The sequence below is a fragment of the Hypomesus nipponensis genome, chromosome 7 (assembly GCF_054491055.1).
Source record: "Hypomesus nipponensis isolate SF chromosome 7, ASM5449105v1, whole genome shotgun sequence".
Taxonomy (NCBI): Eukaryota; Metazoa; Chordata; class Actinopteri; order Osmeriformes; family Osmeridae; genus Hypomesus; species Hypomesus nipponensis.
The window spans coordinates 1,507,501-1,526,996 of record NC_140367.1 but is presented as its reverse complement, the minus strand read 5'-3'; the positions used below and the strand labels follow the sequence as shown (position 1 = coordinate 1,526,996).

The following is a 19,496-nucleotide window of genomic DNA, read 5'->3' as shown; positions in this document are numbered from 1 at the left end:
TCTTATCCAGAGCGACTTACAGTGAGTACAGGGACATTCCCCCTGAGGCAAGTAGGGTGAAGTGCCTTGCCCAAGGACACAATGTCATTTTGCACGGCCAGAAATCAAACCGGCAACCTTCTGATTAATAGTCCGATTTCCTAACCGCTCAGCAATCTGACTCCTGTTATGCTTTTCTTCCTATTGCGTCTTAATATTATTGTACAGATTTATGACGAATACTCTACCATGCCATTCTGGCATAGCTCAAATTCTAGAAAGCATACTTTGTACATGGTAAACAAACTAGCTGAGTCATTTGAACTCTTCAACCGTGTAGCACTTGTTTACCCAGGGAAACACAACAGATCAGGGCTCCTGCTGGAGATAAATGTTAGTGTCAAACCACTTCAACGCAAGAGTCAAGACTCAGACTTGTACCTGTGCTTGGCAACACCATTTTTCATGCAATATTTGTATGTCGCTTTGGATAAAAGCATCTGCCAACTGAATCAAATATTAAAATATTAAAATGCAAATCCACAACCCACCAATGAACACAGAGCAAACACAAATCGGTGTTTGTTATAATAATACGTTTAATGATGTTTAGTTTTTAGTTGTTAGTCAAATCCACTATTTTACACATGTGGATACAGTAGAAATATAAAGTTGCTAACCTTGTTTGATTGAATCGCAAGCATCTTTGGATCTACAGGCCTCTACTGCCCTCTGCTGCCTGACGTTTCTCCTTACAGTTTTTGCTCGACCAGTATTGGTCTTGAAACGAACATTGTCACACTCAAAGCCATACAAACAAGACCATTGTCTAAGCAAGAAAAATTGCTCCATGGAACATATGATGTATTAGGACGCTGTGTGGTCAAATCTATGTAGTAATTGTTCTTCCATCAGAGTTCACTTTATAATTGACAAAGTAGCGATGAAATCAAAGTGTTTCGTTTGCAGTTCTCTTGGAACCAAAAGTGATTTTATAATTTTACTGTCATATAGTTATTTTAACAAATATGAATTCAATAATCCTGTGTTTACTGTTGTAAAAAAAAGGATGACCCAGTTTGTCCAATCAGTGGTGAGCCCAATGTTCTATCCCTGTGATTAGCCAATAGAAAGCTGTCATCTATCTGATGATGCATCAAAGGAAAACATGTCCCCTCATCCCAGGGATGTGCTGTCAGTGGATGGGTCTGCTGAGCCAACGGGATGGCTGTCCTAGCATCTGGGTAAGGATGAGCCAATGGGAAAGCAAATTTCTCTGCAGGGTAAGCCAATAGAGTCCTTTCGTTGGTGTTATTAGCCAATGGGAATGCGGCGCTGCATGCGTGATGGGATAAAGACGACATTCCATTGCATCCCAAAACGGTGACTCCTCCCACACCTGTAAAGGCAGAAGCCCCCTTTATGATGTTGTTGATGGCAATATTATCACATGATATCGGATATTATTCAATGAACCAACACAACACATTGTGAAAACATCCGGAGCCAGTTTCCTGGATATTGAATAAGCAGAGAGTGGAACTGAATGCTCTGTGTGGTGCGTTTCAAGAGCGGTTGACGGGGGCTTCACCTCTGTCTGGAGTGGTGCCTTCACCTCTGTCTGGAGTAGTGCCTTCACCTCTGTCTGGAGTGTTGCCGAGGCCCTGACAGCTCCAGGGCTGTGATGACACCCCACAACATCCCTCCCTGTCCCTCGAAAGACCCTAAAGACAGGATGGATGGTGAGCTAACTCACGACCTGTTGACTTGACGCACCATGAAACACGTGAAATACATGGACGGGCCTTATCTTGAGTCATTATAGAAAGGTACATGTATTTTATTTAAGACGGTACCTTTTGAGTCGGCAAATTCGTTTCTGGTTGTTTTTCCATCCCAGGTCTCATCCAAGGAAACACGTGAGATACATCATTGTGTAAACGATTTCCTGTGAAACCAAAGATCAGTTAAGAGCACATATATCTTGGTATATATGTATCTCTGGTTTGGTACCTTCAGCATGGCAGGATACCCTCCAAAAGTCCCCCCACTCACCAGATTACAGAAGTATTTCATTCAATTGAAAACGTTTTTGTAGTGTTCTGTAGATCCTGTACAAAAAGGATCTACTTACTGTGTTCATGTAGATCCTGTACAAAAAGGATCTACTTACTGTGTTCATGTTGGAGGCTGTATTTTGGTTTGGCTTCTCTCCTCCATTTGGCCCTTCTGTTTGAGAACCACACCTCCACACATGGAAAACACATGAGATAGATGATCAATTGTTCATTTCTATGGTTGAAATCAATCCTTCCCTTTCCTAGAAATATAGTTCAAGAGAAACCATTTTTAACGTTCAAGAACTGAGGAGATTAGGGTTAGCCTGGCATGATACACAGAAAGCTTGCCAATATTGAATACTTTTGAGATAAAAAACAGGTTAAAATGTTGTTGTAGGCTACCTTGATGGTATCCTCTGGAAGTTTAATATCCAGCGACAACTTTTCTCTGGTAAACATGTCTGCATATTGACTCTTACTGAACTCTGAAATTATGGAAATAAGGATTTCCCATTAGAACATTAACTGAAAAGTATATTTCCCAAACTGGATTGTATAATTGTAAAATGGTAATGTAGTGGTGTTACCTTGCTCTAACACTCTGCTTTGCTCTGGGGTGAATGTGGTTCGGTTGCGATGCTGAACACCACCGGACCGCTGGCTATTCACCGTCTCCATCACATCGCTGTCTGCAATTTCTCCTTGCGTCTCTTTGGCACGCTCTACCGATAATACCAACGTAAAAGGGAAATTACTCTTAAGGAATATTCACACGAATAATGTTTTAAGTGCTGAAAAAAAAGTGTGGCTTAAAAAAAAAAAATCTTTGTCAGAAAACTATTGACCAGTGATGGAAATCACGCGTCCATGCACGTCTGAACTTAATTCAGAAGGTAACATGATATAATCCCTACTCTTAATGCAAAAGTTTGGAGTTTGGCCAAGGGCAACTTTACATGTCAAAATACTAATGCATAGGGTTAGGGTTAGGGTAATACTGACGCCATAGGCTACGTTTTGAGACCTCTGCACAAGAGAGATGGGCTGTATGACGCATTAAGACTGAAGCTGGCTGCAATGGGCCATATCAGCTCACCTTGACTCGGCTCAAAAGAATTCAGCGGCTCCAGTTGAATCTTCCTCAAAATTCGGTTTATAGATGACACCTAAAACCAGAACACTTTCATGTTATTTTCAACACAAAAATGTCAAAGCGTCAAAAAAAGTATTTCCGTAATAAAAACAAACTTACGCTTGGAACTTTAGCAGGTTTACAGATTTTTCCTGTGGCGAGCCTTTTTCGGATTTCCCATGCGAAGATGGTGGGGTGTTCTCTCTTGCACTGGATGATTTTAGATGTGACATCCGGAGTGAGTAAGCGAGGTCGACTCCCTCCGATAGTTTTCGGCCCCAAGAGGCCTGTTTGGTGGTACCTGCTTAGAATCTTGCTCACGCAACCATTCGACACCTGTCAAGGCAGAGCATGACTTTACGCACAAACGAACTAATGTGTTAATTATCCCCAAATACTCTGTCAGATTTAAAATCTTGGTGGCGGAATCGGAGCTGTGCTGATGCGCACCCGTAAAATTCTGGAGATCTCGCAGGGGCGCACACCCTCCAAAGCCAATTCGATCATTTTTCTCCTTTTGGAAGCTGGAAGCGGCCTCCCATTCAGAAATACTCCGCCAAGCTGGTTCACACAACCACTCCCTGTTGAAAAAGAGATAAAATGTGTCCGTTCCTTCTGTGAAAGTCATAAGCACAAATGTAATTGTTTTTAAATTAAAGTTATACATTATTCCCAATATTTGAAAGTTCCATAATACATGCAAACAATTTCTCTCCTGATAAACATATTCATAGCCTATATATTTCTCTCATCATATTCATCTTAACATCTCCATCTCATATGAATTTCCTGCATCAAGTAAAACCGTTTGGTTCTGTTCAGGTGCAAACCTTCATTTGTCAGATCCAGTTTCGCCCCGCACATGCCTTTTAGAGGAGTTGTTGAAACAAAAACATCATTAATAGAAAGGTAAGAAGAAGACGGTTTCATATCCACACATAAAGTATATATAATTGGAAAGAAGCTGAGCATGTTTTGAGGTAAGATATTGCCTTGAGAGAAAGTGCCTCACCTTTCAGTTATGGTAAGAGCCTGGAGAGATTCGAAATACCAGTTCATACAGGACACTGAAAGGAATCACGCGCGACTGCACAAATATATAGCCCTACGCGGACTTTTAGATGACGTGGGGGTCTGATATGATGTGTCAATATTGTCTCCAAGTCCAGTGTTGAGACAGACTAAATGCTCTGTCTATATCAACCGTAGGACTGGATGCGTGTACATGTTAAAGGTCTGCAAATGTCCGACTGTGACGATTGCAGTTGCGTCTTTTGACACATCTAAAGATATTTAGATAAATATGAAAGGTCATTTTCCAAGACAAATTTTAAATCTGTCTCTTATGATTATCGAGGTCATAATCGAGGTAAAGAACCCTAAGAGAGTGCCAAATTCATTTTTTTACTTGTTTATTTAAGAAAGCCCATTCTCTAACCCAGGCAAACAGGCCATGAAAGCAAAGGAATAACTTAATCCTTTCAGTAAATTATTTTTTTTGCGCAAAATTGCCAACTTCTAAATTAACATCCTTACAGCTGCTATATTGGGCCTTACTTTAATTGCAGTAAAGCACATTTGAGATTGAATTTCATTCTGATGGTTCAACATTCGTCCTACCCTAAATGCAAAACACAGCTCCCGGTCACGTGACTTGAGCATCCTTTCAAGTTAAGTGTTCTAGATTAGTCATATTGAACCTCCTTTTTCAAAACAAACATTTGAAATCTGTCCCTATGTCGACTGCCATATGGTAAAGTGCTTTTGATAAATCATAAATCCATCATCCAAGTGTCTTTTATTACATTTTCTTTCAAGCATGAACAAATAGACTCGGATACGCCAATGAGGGACCAATTGGGACTTCATTTATAAAATAGAAAAGCAAAAAAAACTCCCAGATGTCCTCTGACCAGTCAGCAGATAAAATGCGTTGTAAACGTTTCAAAGGAAATATTTGACGAGCAAATATTAGCCAATGTGAAACCACACAAGCCTCGTCTTTTGGCCTGTTTAATGACTAATTGGACATCATTAGCTAGGTCCACACAGATCGAAGTGCCACCGAAATAAAGTGCGGATTTTAAAATGCCATATGGTCCAAATTATACATTAACCCCAGGTTAGTGAACGATAATATTTTATTTTCTGTACAGTCTGCTTTGTATATGGAGGATAAACACCTCGGACACCAAAGTCTCCTTGCCAACCGACATAAAAGACAAATACAGTATTTATTTATTACTGCACTGAGTTCATGTGGCGATTGATTTAGAGTATTTTATTGCACATTTTGTGTGAACAAATTCAGCTAAATAAAACAGTCACACCGTGGGGACTGAGATGGTTAAACTCTTTTGGCGCGTAATGTACTTGAAGTTCACCATAAGCGTTGGGCAGCAATATCTGTTTATAGATTTAAAAAGAAATACATACCTACTGCAATTCTATTATAAATCGCATTGGATTTCGTCTCCACAATCTTTAGACCTCCTTCTCAGAGTCGTAAAGTGTGAAGAAATGTCAGTTTTTCAACCGCGTAAAAGGAGACCATAAACCTATCCAGAGCGCACCAAATTCATCATGCGCAATAGGCCTACCCTCAGATAGTACCCACTTACATTGTAGAACGGTGCGTCACAACGCAGTAATCGTTGACACGCTCATACATTTTGAGAGGGGAGGTGGAATTTTGGTAAATTAGTATTAGAATACTTTTACTAGGTCACGCCTTGCCTAGTTCCCTATGACCTTAACAACGCATAGGCAGCTCCATGCAGTTGTTAAGTGAACGAGGAATGGTATGCTATTTGCGCTTTGCGGCGACCCCATTCCGTAGGTCAAATGCAATACCTTTTCGTGTCATTTTAATGCCCACTTCTTAATCAGATCTTATGACTGAATATATTCTTTGACATTTGTTTTTAGGTACGATTTTTCAACATTTTACATCACCTGTAATGCATTACACATTGAACTACATCACAGATATTTTACTTTGCACAGAAATACATAGGCTACAAGTTGTATCAAGTAGGCTATGTTTCCATTTCAGTTGCCAAAATCAGTTAGATCAATACATGGGACAGTTCCAATAGATCGGATCCTTTAATGGTTCTTAACAGGTGCAACATAATAGGAGCTCGCGCACAACAATGACTGAATAGCTGTAAACTGAAGTCTAAAAACATCGTCCATCTAGAGTTTTCTTCTGTTCGTGCACGGGAATGTTGATGCCTTCTTTCACGGATATGCGCATAGACTTGGGCGCATAAAATGGATTGCATTGACATACTTAATAGCTTATCTTTTCCACGACACACACATGAATAGTGCAGATCAGCCTATACAAGGAACTCAAATTCCATGAACTTTAAGAGTATAATCTGAGTAAGGGTATTGATTGAAATTGATCTTAAAATTCATTTTTAGGAATTGGTGGAGTTTTCTAGGAATGTGGATTTTTTAAATGTCATTATTTTGACCTTGACAGCCTTAAACATATTGCATATTGCTGACTCATAGGTCTATGGTAGAACATGAAACTCACATTCCATGGCCATCTTATGAGTTTTCTATACGTTGTGCTTCTACTTGCTTAATTTCACATTCATTCTACAGCACCACCGCCACTACACCTATTTGTATCAAAAAATTAAAAAAGTAAACAAAATACATATCAGAACAGTCACACACACACACTAACAAACCGGATAAATTACCCACATGTTTAATACATACACATTTTCTAAATTGCCATTGCCAGAAATTCTTATCAAAGTGTAATCATGCTACAAACAGGCTACAGGATAACCCTAACGATTATGTTTCAAAGTTGTTGGACGGTTTGGTTCAGTGTGGGCCTGCTGTTTACTATAAACGTGCAACTATGTGAACGGCATCTACACTGACATTTGTCCGGGAGAAAATCTTGTGAATGGTGTTCGCCGCTGTTGGGGTTAATACTATGCTGACGTGTCGAACTTACTCTGCGCCGGAAGTTAACATTTCAACGTGCTTACGCGGCAGACGAGAGCTCCATTCACTTCAATGGCAAACGCGGAAAAGTAACGGTTTGACGTGTGTATACATGGTACCGTGTGTTTCCGGTATAACGTGTGTGTTCAACGGTCTACAGTCCTTTCCTTTCCTTTCGGCGTTCAGTAGAACAGTCACTTAAGACTCCCGGCTCTTTCTCCCTAAACGGTGTATCTAAATCAGCGGACATGGCAACTTCTGTATCGGCTCAAGCTCAGGCTAATACCGCTTCGACCTCGCCACCGCAGAGAGGAATTGTCAAAATGGTAGGAACACATATATGGATCCTGGTGTCTGGGACACGTTAGCAAGCTAGCTGGTTAGCAAACCGCTTAGCCAGAGTCCGACAAAGCAGTCTGTATCCAAACAAATAATAATTACATTTCACTTGACATGTCAGGTGTCCAGGGCTGTAGTCTTTCAATTTATGGGTGGATTATGTCATTGCTGTCTGAGCGGCTTTATATTTAGAATAGTGATCAACTACTTGTGCTAACCGCCTGCAGCAGTTTAAGATTAGCTAGCTAACTTGCATGTCATAAATCTAATTTACTTTTTGTTTCCTTCATTGGTTCCCTATTATATACGACATTGATGGATGGCTAGCTAGCTGGTGACTAAACACTTAATTATGACCCGAACGTTATTTTGAAAGACGTGACAGAATGTTAGCTAGCAAAAGCTTGTTCCTGCCACATATGGTACATTTTTGACATGGTATAGACAATAATTTCCAAGCTATCTACCTTGTCATTTGCGTTCAAAGTTCGGGGCTCCCCTTAGAAGGTAGTTCGTATTAAGTTGGACGTCGAACAACTAGCTAGTTGCCCAATTACTGGTGGAGGTATTCGCCTGTTGCCAAGTTCAGCTCACGTTAGCTTTTAGCTCAGCAAGCCACCTCTTGTACTTCAGAATGCTTGGCTAGCTTGCATTTGTAAATAAAACAGCGCTGCGATTAAACATTGAAGCAAAATGTCTGTACTAGACATTTATCTTTCTAGTTTGTGAAAGATCTTGAGCTGTTAATCGGAACCTGGAGATCGTGATGTTGTAGAATGTTTGCATGCGCTGCTATGAAAACTACCTCGGCTCGAGGAACTGACACGTAGTTCCTCAGCTCCCTTCTGAAACTCGTAGACTACCTTATGGTTCCAGCTATACCGTGGCCCAAAGTAATCCTCGGGACAACACTGTCTCATTTTAACTTGACATGTTTTTCCCGGCAAATATCGTTCGTTACGGCTTTCATTTGATCCATTTAAATCCCAGACATTTATTGTATGATTTTTAGTATCTCTATAAGTAGCCAACCATGCTAGTTGCTAGCACATCCTTTTATTTTTTTGATTGAGTTCAAGCTTCTCAACCTGCACACTAACTTAGGTTAGTGATATAGCCAACGCTGGCTTCTATCAGTTTGTGGAGTTTCAATTTGACTGAAATCATTAAAGTCTAACATTGCCAAATTCACTCATTATGCCTAATCTCATCGATCGAAGGCTAATCGTCAGCGTAATAGTCATGACTACGACCGAGCTGCAACTTATCAAAGGAAGTGAGCTGTAGGAGTTTGATCTAATCACTGTGATATTTGCGTTTGGATGTGCGCAGTATCTCTTGTGGCTGTGCCAGAGAAGACAAAGAAACGGATTACTTGTTGACACTTAGGGAATAGCGAGCATGTAAGGAGGATGAGCTTGCACACAAGGGAAGGCTATTTATGGAACACATCTCAGAAAATGTTTTCAAGTGAGCTTCCCTCTGAAGACTGTCTCATCAACACTGCACACTAAGCTATCACACATACCGAAAGCTTCTATGAGGATGATCGTGTCTTATCTCTCATATGTGGCATTCAGAGAGGTAGTTACTGTAGTCATCCAGTGTTCACGATCATAGATATCTAATCACAATCACATGTGGTCATCACAGGAAGTGAGACAAGGATGCTGTGCGTGTCTGTTGGGAAACACAGTAATCTGATTCTGCCGTGGGTCAGCATTAGTTTCCCCTCTTGCCTGCGATGCGGTCAGGAGTGAGTCACTGGGACGATCTGGGGAAACTTTGAGCCGAATCCTGGCTCAATCTGCTCAGACATCTTAAATCAACAAGACACTGTGGCCTGCAGCCGGAGAGGAGCCGCACACCACGGAGGAGTTTGCTCAGATTCTGTAAATGCCTCGGTTGTCATAGGCAAACCCCGGACGAGGCTATATCTTTTTTATGTGTCGCCCCCCCCCCCCCCCCCCCCCCCTAATCTCATCTGCCTTTCATGTGAAAGAAATTCTGTGATTGGCTCTGACAAACCCAGGCGTATGTCAACACTGTTGATTGGGTGAGACGGTTGAAGTTTATTACTGTTGGGCTGGGTCTGCGCCTATCCGAACGCCTGTCACCAAACCTCCTAGCATCATCGTGATTTTACCTCCAGGTGGTTGTTTAACTCTCTCTCCATTCAGCAGATTGCCAACACTCATAAACCCAGAACTCAACTGAACGTAGTCTGTTAATGAAGAGACGGACCTAAACACTTCATCTCTCTTTTAAGACAATCGTCTGGAGGCCTCTGTCTCCAGCAGCCAGGAGTGGCTTGTGGCATCACCAAGTTCTTTGTTCGCCCCGGTTCTCAGACTAAAGCCGCTATCAGGAACCCACTGTTGAGCATTAAGAGGGATTGTTTTCTTCCCCAAGGACTGGAGACAGACCATGTTAAAAATGGCTGAGTGATTGTTTTCAGTTCTGTGTGTGTGGTGCTGACCCTGTGTGTGTGGTGCTGACCCTGTGTGTGTGGTGCTGACCCTGTGTGTGTGTGTGTGTGTGTGTGTTTGCAGGTCCTGTCAGGATGTGCCATCATCGTGCGGGGGCAGCCTCGGGGTGGGCCCCCCCCAGAGCGCCAGATCAACCTGAGCAACATCCGCACGGGGACCCTGGCCCGCAGAGCCGCTCAGAGCCAGCCGGACGCCAAGGACACCCCCGACGAGGTGTGTGTGGGTGGGAGTGTGGGTGGGTGTGTGGGTTGGGTGTTTGGGTCTGTGTCTGTGTGTTTTATTGTGAGTGTCTTAAAGGCGGTCATAAAATCTGTGATGTATAGAGAACCTGATCTCTTTAGTTTTGTACAGGTTAGTGGGGATGAAGTGAGCAATGCTGAGGATGTGGCGCCCCCTAGTGACACACAGTTGGCACCATCAACAGGTGAAAATATCAACAGTTGGATGATAATTGCTCTTGCGTTACAGCCCTGGGCCTTCCAAGCCAGAGAGTTCCTGCGAAAGAAGCTGATTGGCAAAGAGGTCTGCTTCAGAGTGGCAAGCAACCCCAGCTCAGTCAGGGAGTACGGAAGTGTCTACCTGGGAAAAGGTGAGGACATGGTGTCTGCCTGTCTCTGTCTGCCTGTCTCTGTCTGCCTGTCTCTGTCTGTCTGCCTGTCTGCCTGTCTCTGTCTGCCTGTCTCTGTCTGCCTGTCTCTGTCTGCCTGTCTGCCTGTCTCTCCTTTCTCTGTCTGCCTGTCTCTGTCTGCCTGTCTCTGTCTGCCTGTCTCTGTCTGCCTGTCTCTGTCTGCCTGTCTGCCTGTCTCTCCTTTCTCTGTCTGCCTGTCTCTGTCTGCCTGTCTCTCCTGTCTCTGTCTGCCTGTCTCTGTCTGTCTGCCTGTCTGCCTGTCTCTGCCTGTCTGCCTGTCTCTGTCTGCCTGTCTCTCCTGTCTCTGTCTGCCTGTCTCTGCCTGTCTGCCTGTCTCTCCTGTCTCTGTCTACCTGTCTCTCCTGTCTCTGTCTGCCTGTCTCTGTCTGCCTATCTGTCTGTCTGTCTGTCTGCATGTCTGTGTTTTCCAGGCTCTAAAGTCACTGGCAGTGGAACATTAGTGATAATAAAATAGATTCCCCCGGTTTAGGGATCTGATTGTAGATTGTGTGGCCGACTAAAACTGAAGTTTGTTTTTCTTTTCTGCTCATATGTGTGGCTGATCTCCTTCTTCCCTCCATCCCTCCCTCCTTTCTCCTCCTTCCATCCATCCCTCCCTCCTCCCTCCTCCTTCCATCCATCCCTCTCTCCTCCCTCCTCCTTCCCTCCATCCCTCCCTCCATCCCTCCTCCTTCCATCCATCCCTCCCTCCTTCCCTCCATCCCTCCCTCCTCCCTCCTCCTTCCATCCATCCCTCCCTCCTCCCTCCTCCTTCCATCCATCCCTCCCTCCTCCCTCCTCCTTCCATCCCTCCCTCCCTCCCTCCCTCCTCCCTCCTCCTTCCATCCATCCCTCCCTCCTCCTTTCATCCATCCCTCCCTCCTTCCTCCCTCTTCCCTCCATCCCTCCCTCCTTCCTCCCTCCTTCCTCCCTCCTTCCTCCCTCCTTCCTCCCTCCTCCTTCCCTCCATCCCTCCCTCCCTCTTCCCTCCTTCCTCCCTCCTCCCTCCTTCTTCCCTCCCTCTTCCCTCCATCCCTCCCTCCTTCCTCCCTCCTCCTTCCCTCTTCCCTCCATCCCTCTTCCCTCCAATCCGTCCGCCTGCAGACACAACTGGAGAGAACATTGCGGAGACTCTGGTGAACGAAGGCCTGGCTACTGTCCGCAGGGATGGATTCAGAGGCAACAAGTAAGAGACGGACAGGCTACCATGGCAACACAGACCCAACGGGGGGGCGGGGGGGGGGGGGCACTAATGGGTCTTTTGTAAACAACTATAAAATGGCACTGTTGTTCTGTCCAGAGCGCTCTAGAACACTCTTAGAACGCGCTTAACAAGATCTTAACGTTAAGAGCTTCTTAACAAATCTGGGAAACGCGGCCATTGTCGGTAATGTTTACATCGGTTGCACAACTGATGTGCGACAAATGAGGGAATGTGGCAATGGTATAACATTGCCACACAGCACAATGGCACCATAATAACTATTGTGAAGTCTCAATTATGTCATCCATAGAGACTTTTGGTGTGACTGTGATGACCTCAGAATATATGTAACAATGCTTTTGAGATTACATCACAGATACAATAACTTGTAACTTATTGAAACTAATTATTATTATTATTATTATATACTTTTTATACAAAACACTGTCAGGGACCTTCAGCAGTTAAGTTAATCAGGTGGAGCCAGTGTTACTCAGCCTGAAACTTGATACATATTTTATCCAGTTCTCAACCCTTCTCTCAATCCTCAACTCCCAAAACCCTCTCAGCCTGTGACACATCGCCTCCTAGTGCACATGAGGGAGCATTACACCTAACACACTGGTGAAAAACATTTTATTTTTTCGGTAAAAACCGAGACTGTGGCCCACTGTTGGACACCTATTTTCAGCATTTCCACCTAATGGTGTGGAACAGCCTCTAATGTAAAAACCTGACGCTGCCATAATTCCCCCGGCTTCCCAAACGAGGACATTATCAAAGGGATGAACTGAAGCTGTTTTCGCCCGCTTCACAGAACCCAATACTCATCAAAGCCCTGCGATTGGCTGCATTGAGCACTCCAATCAAGGGGGTGATGATGATAGGTCCAGACATGGCTGGTTTTCAGGGGCCAGTCAGAGGGGCCGCCGGTTCTTAGCCATGTAGTGAGCCGTGACATCCATGTCCACACGCGTGTGTGATGACCACAGAGCGCCCAGTCCCACTGAGAGGCTTCACCTGCTGAACGACGGGCTGCTGACCACCACATGCACCAGAGAGCTGACCGCAAGGCAAGAGCTCCTCTTTAGTCTTGACATGACACACACACACCCCTCATACACACGTCACAAATCCTCTCTCTCTCACACACACATCTTCTGAGTGTGTGGACACCCAGGAGCCTCTGCAGGGAGCCCTGATCTAACAGCCCTCCAGGACGCGGGCTGGGCAGGCTCCACTTAGCCTGTGGGGATAGTAGGCTGGCTGGAACCTTGTTTGTTGAATAATTGAGGAGAGAGAGGCTGTGGTGGTCTATGTGGCTCCACCGGCCTAGTCAGCGAGGCTAGTTGCCTCTCTGCCTCTCTGCTCACGTCTCCGTGGGGGAGTGACCCGGGGTAGAGCGCTTCAGCAGGGGGTCTCCAGCCAGTACACACTGGGGGTCATGTTGGGGTCATGCTGGGGTCATGTTGGGGTCATGCTGGGGTCATGTTGGGGTCATGCTGGGCTTGGTTTGGGAAGGCAATTTTAGGGTTGTGTCCGAGGCTGTGTCCGTCTGTTTCCCCCATCAGAGGAGGCTGATATCTCCAGGATAAGAGGCAGAGCATCAGCTGTCTCCTGAGGTGGTCGTCATCTCGCTGCGATCGATGTTCAAATGTCTCCTCTGGCTCCTGCCTCTGCTCTGACGGCCTTGGGTCTTCTCAGCACGTCAGCTTCAGAATGTAAACATCAGGGGCTAGCGCGGGGGGACTCAATATCTCACTTCCTGTTTGTGAGGGCCGTCTGCGTGGATCGACCTGCGCTTGCTGACTGTCCAATCACACTCCGTTTAAGCGCCCACTTTCCTTGATGGTAGGGTTTCCACGACGCCCCTCTCCACTTTCTCCTGCTCCGCGCTGCAGCATTAAGTAGCTTCAACTGCCATCGACTTTTTTTTAGCTCTGCGGTTTGTCCTAGAAAGTTCCAGAATTCCTGTGCAGTAAGCGAGAAACGGTTCAATTTCAATTGGGGTCTGTGTCTAAAATAAGTGCTAAGAGGATGGGGGGTTCTGAGTTTTGGGCGTGGGTCCAACGGTACAATTAGGAACATGCTGTCTTCAGATCATTCTGGCTCCACTCCCTGTGTGTGTGTGTGTGTGTGTGTGTGTGTGTGTGTGTGTGTGTGTGTGTTTTATACTTGAATTCCAGATTTTCACCTCTATAAAGTCCTCTCTCCCAGCCAGCCTGTAGATGTGAAAGGCTCAGTTTAGCCAGCCAGCCTGTAGATGTGAAATGCTCAGTTTAGCCTGAGCTTGTCTCTTCTGGATGGGACTGTTTCCTCCTCTGTTCACACAAGCCCAGAACAAGCGCAGCCTTCTTCAGGCCTAAATCAACCATCAGACCCCCAATCTCTGTGAACACAGATTTGTTTAAACTCCTCAAACGATGTTTAAACATGAAGAGGGATTGAGAAGTGAGACTCTCACATGAAAAAATGAACACTGGTCTTTTAAGATACAGTCTGTGTTTAAAAAAAAATAAAAAATTCTTCCTCTTCCTTGAAACTGAGGATCTGAGCTGAGACCCAGAGCTGGCCCGGCTGCTGCAGCCTGGGGCTCCACACACGGCTCCCCTCACTCAGCCTCTTCAGCCTGGGGCCCCACACACGGCTCCCCTCACTCAGCCTCTTCAGCCTGGGGCCCCACACACGGCTCCCCTCACTCAGCCTCTTCAGCCTGGGGCCCCACACACGGCTCCCCTCACTCAGCCTCTTCAGCCTGGGGCCCCACACACGGCTCCCCTCACTCAGCCTCTGCAGCCTGGGCAGTGTTACAGCTTGGGGTCACTTGGCCTCCGACACACAGCGCGTTTGTGTGTGTGTGTGCACGCGCATCTTCAGATCTATTGTTGGAAAATGTGTTTGTCGACTAGCTTTCCTTAGTGTTTGTGTGTATGTTTCAATATCTGGACACAGCACTATTTGTGCCTAAGATGCTTGTACAGTACACATGATGTAGATGTGACTGTGCTGTCCCCAGCCCAGAGCAGGCCAGACTGTGTGACTGTGTGACTGTGCTGTCCCCAGCCCAGAACAGGCCAGACTGTGTGACTGTGTGACTGTGCTGTCCCCAGCCCAGAGCAGGCCAGACTGTGTGACTGTGTGACTGTGCTGTCCCCAGCCCAGAGCAGGCCAGACTGTGTGACTGTGTGACTGTGCTGTCCCCAGCCCAGAGCAGGCCAGACTGTGTGACTGTGTGACTGTGCTGTCCCCAGCCCAGAGCAGGCCAGACTGGGGGAGCTGGAGGACCAGGCGAGGGCTGCTAAGAAGGGCCAGTGGGCCGAGGGCAGCGGCTCCCACACCATCCGAGACCTCAAGTACACCATCGAGAACCCCCGCAACTTTGTCGACTCCATGCACCAGAAGCCTGTCAATGGTATGTAGAGGGCACAGCAACACACACACACACACACACACACACACACACACACACACACACACAGGTGAGCGTTTGGGTCCTAACTTGTCCTCCCTCCTCCAGCCATCATCGAGCACGTCAGAGATGGGGGGGTGGTTCGAGCTCTGCTACTGCCTGACTGTTACCTGGTCACAGTCATGTTGTCTGGTGTCAAGGTGAGACCCCCAGAGACACACACACACACACACAGTAGAAATACTGCATCTCCACTTTCCTGCGCTAGTAAGGGATAAGAAACTATGGGTTTTTCACTATTATAACCCTGTGTGTCTCTGTGTGTGTGTGTGTCTCTGTGTGTGTGTGTGTGTCTCTGTGTGTGTGTGTGTGTGTGTGTGTGTCTGTGTGTGTGTGTGTCTTTAATTGAGTCCCAGATCTCTTTTCCCAGCAGCTGAGCTCTCTAAGTGGTTCACTGGGGAGGTGATTTGTTATCTCATCTCTCACTTACTGATATTACTCATGTTTACAGGCCCAGCTTTCTCTGGGTGCTTTTACAGTCTTATCTCCCAGCCCTTTCCACTTTCGTGTGTGTGTGTGTGTGTGTTGCTCGCTTCACCAGTTTGGGCTCAGAGGATCATTGTTAGGATTCATCTTCATCCCTCTTTCCGTATGAACGACTCCTCATCCTGTTACACTCATCATGTTATACAGGCTCCTTCTCATCATCCCTCATGAGAAGACCCGATTGGTCAGACGGTGTTGACAATGAGAGATCAGTTACTCTGCAGATGAGGCTCTAACCAGTGTCCCCTCCCTCCCTCCCTCCCTCCCTCCCTCCCTCCCTCCCTCCCTCCCTCCCTCCCTCCCTCCCTCCCTCCCTCCCTCCCTCCCTCCCTCCCTCCCTCCCTCCCTCCCTCCCTCCCTCCCTCCCTCCCTCCCTCCCTCCCTCCCTCCCTCCCTCCCTCCCTCCCTCCCTCCCTCCCTCCCTCCCTCCCTCCCTCCCTCCCTCCCTCCCTCCCTCCCTCCCTCCCTCCCTCCCTCCCTCCCTCCCTCCATCAGTGTCCCACCATTAGACGCGAGGCGGACGGCACAGAGACTCCAGAGCCGTTTGCGGCCGAGGCCAAGTTCTTCACAGAGTCTCGTCTGCTGCAGAGAGACGTCCAGATCATCCTGGAGAGCTGTCCAAACCAGATCATCCTGGGCACCATCCTCCACCCGGTAACACACACACACACACACACACACACACAGAGAGAGCCTCCCTCAGGTGCTGATGGTTCCTGTCTCATCTGTAGAACGGCAACATCACAGAGCTGCTTCTGAGGGAGGGCTTTGCCCGCTGTGTGGACTGGTCCATGGCAGTCTACACCCAGGGAGCAGACAAGCTTCGTGCTGCAGAGAGGTCAGTCCCTCGGCCTCCTATCCGCCTCCACCTCACCCTGCGCCTCTCTCCCTCAAACGCTGTTCAAGCTTTGGTCTGCCCCCTCCCCATGCAGGTCTGCCAAAGAGCGGAAGGTGCGTATCTGGAAGGACTACGTCGCCCCCACAGCCAACCTGGACCAGAAGGACAGACAGTTCATAGCCAAGGTAAGCTGCTGTCCACATAGACCACAAGCACTGGAGGCTGCCCTGCCCTCCCCTGCCCTGCCCTGCCCTGCCCTCCCCTGTCCTGTCCTGTCCTGTCCTGCCCTCCTCCTTGCTGAGACTGGAGTCTCTCTGCTCCCTAACCTGGTTGCAGTGTGAGGTGATGTCTTACAGGCCAGTGCAGGCATGCTGGGTGGGGTGGGGGTGGGAGTAGGAGGGGGGTTTTAATACTCTTCAAGTTGAGCCTTATTGTGTGGATCTGCTTTCTTCGTGGGACTTTTGAGCTTTGAAAAGCCTGAAAAATTCATGGCTGGCCTTTGGTTACATAAAAGGTGTTGCTTTAGCAATCTGCTTACAGAATGAGTTTGTAGAATGTGCATCTACACACACACACAACGTTGGTGTGTGTGTTTTCCTTTACCCCTGACTCAGAAGGAAGGCTTGGTGCGGCGCTAGCAAAAAAAAAGGATAAAACATTGATATCAGACTGGGACTGCCCTTGGATCTCCACAAGCCCCTGAACACTGCTGAAGAGGAGGGAGGCAGGGAGAGAAAGGGGGGGGGGAGAGAGGGGGAGGAGAGAGAGAGAGGGGGGGAAGAGAGACGAGGTGGGGGGGGGGGGGCAGCGAGGAGGAAAAGAGGAGAGAAAGAGCCCCAGGAGCTGGTGAAACGGGAGAGGGGGGAGAAAGAGTGGAAGGAAAAGAGGCCATCCTCCACGGGGGGCTGGAGGATGAAGGAGGGGGAGTAACAGTGGGGAGACTGGAGGATGAAGGAGGGGGAGTAACAGTGGGGAGACTGGAGGATGAAGGAGGGGGAGTAACAGTGGGGAGACTGGAGGATGAAGGAGGGGGAGTAACAGTGGGGAGACTGGAGGACAAGGAGGGGGAGTAACAGTGGGGAGACTGGAGGATGAAGGAGGGGGAGTAACAGTGGGGAGACTGGAGGATGAAGGAGGGGGAGTAACAGTGGGGAGACTGGAGGATGAAGGAGGGGGAGTAACAGTGGGGAGACTGGAGGACAAGTTGGGGTATGTGTGGTGGGACGAGAGAGAGACAAGACAGCAGAGAGGAGATGGACCGCACACACACACACACCCTCCGCTGATCTGAAATGAAAACAGGCACAGGCACGAGGCTCGACACATTAGCAGGTTTGTTCAGGGATTCGTAGAGAGGGTCTCCACTGGGCGTCCCTGCTGTCTTGGCTGGTCTGCAGAGACGGTCTCCACTGGGCGTCCCTGCTGTCTTGGCTGGTCTGCAGACGGTCTCCACTGGGCGTCCTTGCTGTCTTGGCCGGTCTGCAGAGACGGTCTCCACTGGGCGTCCCTGCTGTCTTGGCTGGTCTGCAGAGAGGGTCTCCACTGGGCGTCCCTGCTGTCTTGGCTGGTCTGCAGACGGTCTCCACTGGGCGTCCCTGCTGTCTTGGCCGGTCTGCAGAGACGGTCTCCACTGGGCGTCCCTGCTGTCTTGGCTGGTCTGCAGACGGTCTCCACTGGGCGTCCCTGCTGTCTTGGCTGGTCTGCAGAGAGGGTCTCCACTGAGCGTCCCTGCTGTCTTGGCTGGTCTGCAGAGAGGGTCTCCACTGAGCGTCCCTGCTGTCTTGGCTGGTCTGCAGAGAGGGTCTCCACTGGGCGTCCCTGCTGTCTTGGCTGGTCTGCAGAGAGGGTCTCCACTGGGCGTCCCTGCTGTCTTGGCTGGTCTGCAGAGAGGGTCTCCACTGAGCGTCCCTGCTGTCTTGGCTGGTCTGCAGAGAGGGTCTCCACTGGGCGTCCCTGCTGTCTTGGCTGGTCTGCAGAGAGGGTCTCCACTGGGCGTCCCTGCTGTCTTGGCTGGTCTGCAGAGAGGGTCTCCACTGAGCGTCCTTGCTGTCTTGGCTGGTCTGCAGACGGTCTCCACTGAGCGTCCCTGCTGTCTTGGCTGGTCTGCAGAGAGGGTCTCCACTGGGCGTCCCTGCTGTCTTGGCTGGTCTGCAGAGAGGGTCTCCACTGGGCGTCCCTGCTGTCTTGGCTGGTCTGCAGAGAGGGTCTCCACTGGGCGTCCCTGCTGTCTTGGCTGGTCTGCAGACGGTCTCCACTGGGCCTCGCTGGCCTACACTGTTTAACCGGTAAAAATTGGTATAACGGTTATGCGGTTAATTGTGAGCGTGTGTCAGCGCTCCTAAGCCTGACGTGGCAGGACTCCTAGGTCACCTTGATGTGTCGTAGGTGGAGTGTGGAGGGCGTCCTCGTTCTGTTTGTCCTCTCAGGGATCCATCCATCCCCTCACGCCCTCCTCTCTTGTTCATCCCTCCATCTATTCCTCCGTCTGCGAGTGATGGATGGAGTTCAGAAAGAGAGCAGCCTTGTTCCCCAGAGATAATCCTGCTGACTCATCTCTCTCTCTCTGTCTCTCTCTGTCTCTCTGTCTCTCTGTCTCTCTGTCTCTCTCTCTCTCTCTCTGTCTTTCTGTCTCTCTGTGTCTCTCTCTCTGTGTCTCTGTCTCTCTCTGTGTCTCTCTCTGTGTCTCTCTCTGTTTCTCTCTCTCTGTCTCTCTCTCTCTGTCTCTCTCTCTCTCTCTCTGTCTCTCTCTCTCTGTCTCTCTCTCTCTGTCTCTCTCTCTCTGTCTCTCCCCTCTCTCCTCTCCTAGTTATTTTCTCTACTGGGATGTTGAGAGGCAGATGTAGGCCAGATCCCAACAGACCAAGCCTCCACCCCTCCTCCTCCTTCTCTTCCTC

General features: G+C 48.0%; 2 protein-coding genes across 6 annotated transcripts in view; one reads left to right on the top strand and one right to left on the bottom strand.

The window, feature by feature from the left end:
• Positions 1-563: 563 nt before the first annotated feature.
• pax4 (paired box 4) lies at positions 564-8,264 on the bottom strand. Of its 5 annotated transcripts, XM_084701828.1 has the most exons (12): positions 7,956-8,264; positions 4,184-4,203; positions 4,002-4,037; positions 3,622-3,752; positions 3,292-3,507; positions 3,136-3,205; positions 2,627-2,761; positions 2,442-2,524; positions 2,153-2,225; positions 1,836-1,927; positions 1,571-1,703; positions 564-1,378 (listed from the first exon to the last, which is right to left on the bottom strand). In XM_084701828.1, exons 3-12 carry the CDS (start codon positions 4,033-4,035, stop codon positions 1,029-1,031), a joined length of 1,317 nt encoding a protein of 438 aa, XP_084557954.1. In that variant the 5' UTR covers positions 4,036-4,037; positions 4,184-4,203; positions 7,956-8,264; the 3' UTR covers positions 564-1,028. The 5 variants fall into 5 exon arrangements, 4 of the variants coding, with proteins under 4 accessions (XP_084557954.1, XP_084557953.1, XP_084557956.1 ...); XM_084701827.1 differs by lacking the exon at positions 4,184-4,203; XM_084701830.1 differs by lacking the exons at positions 4,002-4,037; positions 4,184-4,203.
• The window catches only part of snd1 (staphylococcal nuclease and tudor domain containing 1), a 145,377-nt gene continuing 133,144 nt past the window's right edge, over positions 7,264-19,496 (top strand). The window contains exons 1-9 of the mRNA XM_084701824.1: positions 7,264-7,475; positions 10,041-10,190; positions 10,446-10,566; positions 11,710-11,791; positions 15,061-15,221; positions 15,327-15,418; positions 16,260-16,418; positions 16,496-16,602; positions 16,697-16,787. Of these exons, the coding sequence (XP_084557950.1) occupies positions 7,398-7,475; positions 10,041-10,190; positions 10,446-10,566; positions 11,710-11,791; positions 15,061-15,221; positions 15,327-15,418; positions 16,260-16,418; positions 16,496-16,602; positions 16,697-16,787 (1,041 nt within the window). The 5' untranslated portion in view covers positions 7,264-7,397. The remainder of the gene's footprint in view (positions 7,476-10,040; positions 10,191-10,445; positions 10,567-11,709; positions 11,792-15,060; positions 15,222-15,326; positions 15,419-16,259; positions 16,419-16,495; positions 16,603-16,696; positions 16,788-19,496) is intronic.

Excerpts from the sequence above, each read along its gene's own strand:
- pax4 (XM_084701826.1), bottom strand. The coding sequence starts at position 4,143 with ATGCTCAGCTTCTTTCCAATTATATATACTTTATGTGTGGATATGAAA. Across the intron at positions 2,762-3,135 it reads TTCTTTTGAGCCGAGTCAAG|AGCGTGCCAAAGAGACGCAA; the intron begins GTGAGCTGATAT and ends TATTATCGGTAG. Across the intron at positions 1,704-1,835 it reads CGAATTTGCCGACTCAAAAG|GGTCTTTCGAGGGACAGGGA; the intron begins GTACCGTCTTAA and ends TCCTGTCTTTAG.